A 5,196-nucleotide genomic window follows, 5' to 3' on the forward strand; every position below is an offset into this window, starting at 1 on the left:
ATTATTAACTTAATTTCTTGTCCTTGAGTATTAATCTCCTTGGTTTAGAATTTAGCTGAGGTGAGAAAATATTATATGAAACAACTAAAATTCCCACTCCATCACCTTGAATAGCTTATAGTTACACTTCAATGAGTCATTTGTAATTTTTATAGGATTCAATTAGTGCAGTAAAGAGTAAAGTTCAATAAAGAGCAAAGATTATACCTAATTTTTTGGGAGTATGTACATTCTGCATGATGGCTTTATATTTTTTTTATTTTTTTTTCTATTGTAAAAAGAATAATTTTCACTCTTGGTTGAAAAACACTCTCCACTGTAACATGATTCCTATATATATATATATATGTCTTAGTACTTGTTAGTAAACTCCATTTCTGAAATCAACATATTTTTATCATTCTTTCAATTCATCAAATTTAAAAAGAAAGAAAGAAAGAAAGAAAGAAAGAAAGAGTAAAGTTCCAAGACCACTTTAACATATCCATTAACACATGACAGGCTTCTTTGACAACACTCTCAACTATCTTGCATTGCATCATTACCTTGGCCCTCCATGTAAGGTCTAACAAAGGTTCTTCGCCACCACACCTCGAAAGCTCTCTGAAGGTTGGGACATCCATCGCCGGTTTTCAAGAAACTCCCCACCCAAGAAAGCAGAATACTCTGCTGATCCTCCAGTGGCAAGGTTAGTATAGTCCTCCCAATGCCTTCCTCCACAAGTTTCCTGTCAAACGACCTGCATCCGTGCTGTAACCAGTTGTAGTCATTGATCAGAGGCTGCAACCATGTCTGCAACAGTGACAAGCGTGTGTTCTTTGATGGCAACAACTCCCCTCTTCCAATGCCAACATACAGTCTTCCAGAAATGCAGCTGATGTGATAGCGTGCTACGATGGGGAGTTTTCCATGTAGGGTAGCCAGTTCCTCCTGATTCGCCCACATCAGCGCAAACTCATCAGCAGCTTGTTTGTCAACTAAAATCTCAAGCAGCCATGAAAGGTTATCGGCTTCAAGGGCTATTTGTTTTAGTATGGATTCTCTGCTAATGCTAGGTGTGTCCGGAACGTCTGCTTCTGCAGCCTGCTTGAACAGTGACAATAATGAATCCAAGCAGCTTCTGCATGATCTATAAATCATATCATTGCATATGTCAGCTGAACCAGTGGAGCCTGGAAGACTGTTATTCTCCCTAAGGAGCTTTAGAACTATGGATTTCATCTCTCGGCGACCTCTCTCCTCATTGCTTTTGAGAACAAGTTCAAGTATGTGGGATAGAGTATCCTTCTGTGCATTAGAAATTTCAGGAGAAACACGTTTTAGCACAGGGTTGACTCCGATTCCTTCTCCTTTGAGTCGCAGTACGGTTGACACCACCTTTTCTTCTTCTTCTTCTCCAACCCAAGGGACTGCCTCCAAGTGATCTAAACATGACTGGATACACGAACTGAAGCCAAGCGATTCTGCAACCTGCAGAAATAGTTTCCTTCAGTTTTATTGAAGATCTTTCGGCAACATACCTATCCTAAAATATAAAGAATCAAGTAATGCTTATAAATAAAAACTAAGAATATCGATATAATTGAATTGCAATCAAATAAGTTATGTTCTTTAACATTTATCTGTATGGAAATGATATATACATATCAAACAAATCCTACAGCAATGTAAAATAGCTTGATTTGAGTTGGTGTCATCAAGCAATAGTTCATTCCTAACAAACGATTAAGTAGGATAAAGATTTGAAACGAACACAATATAGCAGAAAGTTATGGATGAGGCTTAAGGATTTCATTAAACTGACCCCTAATTGACAGAAGAATTACCCATCATCATCCCTATTCCCTACAGTTCACATTTTCCACAATTCTTGATTTGCCATCAACAGCAAGTCAGTGTGTGAATTTGCATCACAAATAGCACAATCCATGGAATTCCCTTTGTATAAAACACTTCCACCTTTAGTATGAGGATGAAGAAATGTGTTCAAAGAGAATCAAGTGTCTCTCAGAAACATTTGCATGCTAGTTTACATTTGTCACAAAGTAGTACTGAATATTGATGCTTATTGAGCTTATACACACTTGTATCTATTCCATGACAATAAAGTTGCAATTGGTAGCGGCATTAAATAAGGAAGCTATTAGAGCACCCAAAGAAGAAAGGAATCTAATAAATGATGAACCTCCTAATATCAGTGGAGATACAAATAAATGCCTCACAAGGAAATATAGTTGTTCTATGCTAACAAACAAAAAGGCACCATGAAAGATAATCTGAAAATTTACAATACCAGTAAGATCAAAAGAGTATAAGCAAAAAGCAATCAATCCTTAGAATTCAAAAACTCAAAATAGAAAATAAGCAGAAAATTAAGCAAGATTACCTTGAGTATTCGAAGAATGCGAGAAACATTCTGCTTCATAAGCCTCTGCTTCATTTCTTTGCAGTACATAAGGCCAACAGTTTCAACATATATTTCAACATCTTCACAATCCTCAATTTGGAGACATGATGAAATTCCACCTAACTCAGAGAATTTCTCAGCAAAGAAACTACTCTTCTCCCTCAATACATCCCTATGCACATTCAACTTGACACAAAACCCTTGCTTCCCCAACAAAACCACCTTCATATCACAGGTTCCAGCTTCACCAAACTCAATAGCAACCTTCTTGGGCAAAGTCTCAACCTTGTTCCTTTGAGGTCTCTCTGTAGTAGTCACAGATGCTGCAGCTGGAGGCCTTTCGGGGTCATCACTGCATTTTTGAACATCTGAAGCAACCACCAATCTTGATGGTGGTGGTGCAGCAGGCACTGCTCTCCTCTCTGTAACTGAAGCCGGTATCTTGTGAGCAGTGTTCTTTGAAAGTAGTGGTGGTGAAGAGGGTTTTGGTTTGTTGTTGAGAGGAGTTTGAACCTTGAGACCTTTCTGGAACACAACAGGGGAAGGGCAGCACCAAAACCCTTCTGGGGTGACAGCAATTGGAACATTCTTAATCCTTGTTTGACCTTGACCTTGCTGCTCCACCACCTTGCCAAGCCTAACATCACTCATATCTGACAAGTGACAAGGTTTCCACACCTAACAATATAACGGCATCACACTCAAACTCAAAAAATGATGCTTCAACTGGCAACAAGTCAAGCTGAGAAATAACTCAGCCAAATTTCACTCCTTTCTATGCGGAACTTCAGTTTTTTTTTGCTCTCTTGAATTACTAAAACCGTGCCTTTTCCCTCATGAAACACGGGAGAAAGGAAAATGAAAAGCTGGAATCTTTGAAGCTGATCTTTACTCTCCCCAGAAGAACAAATCTAGCTTCATAGAAATTGGCATGGAGCTGAGGAATGTTCAATGGTGAAGAGAGAAAAACTGAAAAAGATTTAATCTTTGTTTTTTCTTTTTTCTTTACTCTCAAATGGGAAATAGAATTTGAAACCCAAGCAAAATGGGAGGACGAATAAGCAGAAATTAGAAATTTCTTCTTTTTATTTATCTTTTATAAATTTTTTTTTAAAAAAAGTGGTTGGAACATTTTCAAAAGTACAAATGAGAAGTTCCATATCTGACCTCACAGTTAGCTACAGATCAGCACACAGAAAAAAAAAAAAAAAAAAAAAACACTTTTTTGCTTTGTTTTGTTTATCTGTGAACACTGGTCACCATTAAACAGGAAAAGCAGAAGCCTTACTCAAGAGTTTGGTGTGATATGAGGAGCCAAAAAAAAAAAGGAAAAAAAGAAAAAGATTGAAGAGGAGCCAACGCTGTTGATCCTCAAGGGAACCACTAAGAGAGAGTGAGAAACAGAGCAGAGAGTTGCAGGGTCCAGGGGGTGGAATAATAATATTAATAATAATAATAAATAAAAAAATAATGATGAGTATAATTTGTAGTAAATAACTAAATATAGTCCCTATTTTAATTTGTAAAGTTGATAACAACACCACGAGACCCAATAAAAAGAAAAAGAGAAAGATACAATGAATGAGATAAAATGGAATGGAATACTACATCATAATAGCTCATGGGACTCTGTTTTTTCTACTTTAGCAGATTATTTCTTTTGATGATTTGGGTCCAACAATTTTTGTGTTGCTTGGTTCCAAAATTAAAAAAAGGTGCTTTTTGTATTACTAATGAAAAATTATCAAGTAATTTAAAATAATTATATTTGATAAAAATTATTTATTTATATAAAATATATAAAAAAAAACAGACAAATGACTTGAACATTCAACCAATTCAAGTTAATTATTATTTTTGTATTTAAGTTCACTATAATACACAACTCAGCAATGTAACAGACAGCAAGCTAAGCATGCCTCCCCATTATATTGTTTATTGTTTATTTTTATTTGGTTTATGAATATATTAATGGGATCCTTTATTGTCTGTGTACCTGTTCCTGTTGCTTTTTGGGAGGGTCGTTGGAATTTCAAGGTTGGAGTGACCAAAGTTATCATGTAGAAGCATGGACATGGAGTAAGCCTGAAGTATGCTTTGCTATGTTGCACGTGTAATTACCATTGGGCCCTTTTGAGGTTGAACAGAGAATCTTGGTATACATATAGGTGATAGGTGCATATCAGAAAGGGATCGAGCAATTTTCTTCTTTTTTTTTTTTGGCTGATTTAGTAGTTTGTATTATACATGAAAATTATGAACATGAAAGTGAAAATGATGGATGGTCCTAAGTTGAAACCTCCGATTGGAATGGAATGAGATGTGAATCTTTAGAGACATAGACACATATTTTGCTCCTATGTATTTTACCCTTTTTGTTGTTTGCGTACATTACAAGTTCCATGTTCATACAAATAAATAAATAATCATGGACATTACTTTACTTAGACATAAACACTCCAAACGTCTAATCTTTTTACTGTTTTATATATATGCAAAGGTTCTTTCTGTCATGTTTAAATTTTAAATTAAAAAATAAAGGATGGATTTTATATACAAAAATTTAGACAATTTTAATATCTGTTATTTTATTATATAAAATTTGAGCATACATCTAAGTTTCTTGCGTCTTAAATATTTATCAAAGTGCTGTGACCTCATATTGAGAGACAAAGTTAAATTTACATCTTTATAAAACATCTGTTTTTTTTTTTAATAAAGTTTGGTCACTATTATAATCATCATTTTACTTTCCCTACTTATTCTATATGAAAAGAGGATCACATACA

At 35.2% G+C, this 5,196-nt stretch overlaps 1 protein-coding gene across 1 annotated transcript; it reads right to left on the reverse strand.

Annotated features, from left to right (window-relative positions):
- Positions 1 to 374: 374 nt before the first annotated feature.
- LOC112800641 (BTB/POZ domain-containing protein At3g50780) lies at positions 375 to 3,921 on the reverse strand. The gene is made up of 2 exons (XM_025842989.3): positions 2,387 to 3,921; positions 375 to 1,470 (listed from the first exon to the last, which is right to left on the reverse strand). Exons 1-2 carry the CDS (start codon positions 3,056 to 3,058, stop codon positions 520 to 522), a joined length of 1,623 nt encoding a protein of 540 aa, XP_025698774.1. The 5' UTR covers positions 3,059 to 3,921; the 3' UTR covers positions 375 to 519.
- Between the last annotated feature and the right edge of the window lie 1,275 nt (positions 3,922 to 5,196).

Source organism: Arachis hypogaea, chromosome 5 (assembly GCF_003086295.3).
Source record: "Arachis hypogaea cultivar Tifrunner chromosome 5, arahy.Tifrunner.gnm2.J5K5, whole genome shotgun sequence".
Lineage (NCBI taxonomy): Eukaryota > Viridiplantae > Streptophyta > Magnoliopsida > Fabales > Fabaceae > Arachis > Arachis hypogaea.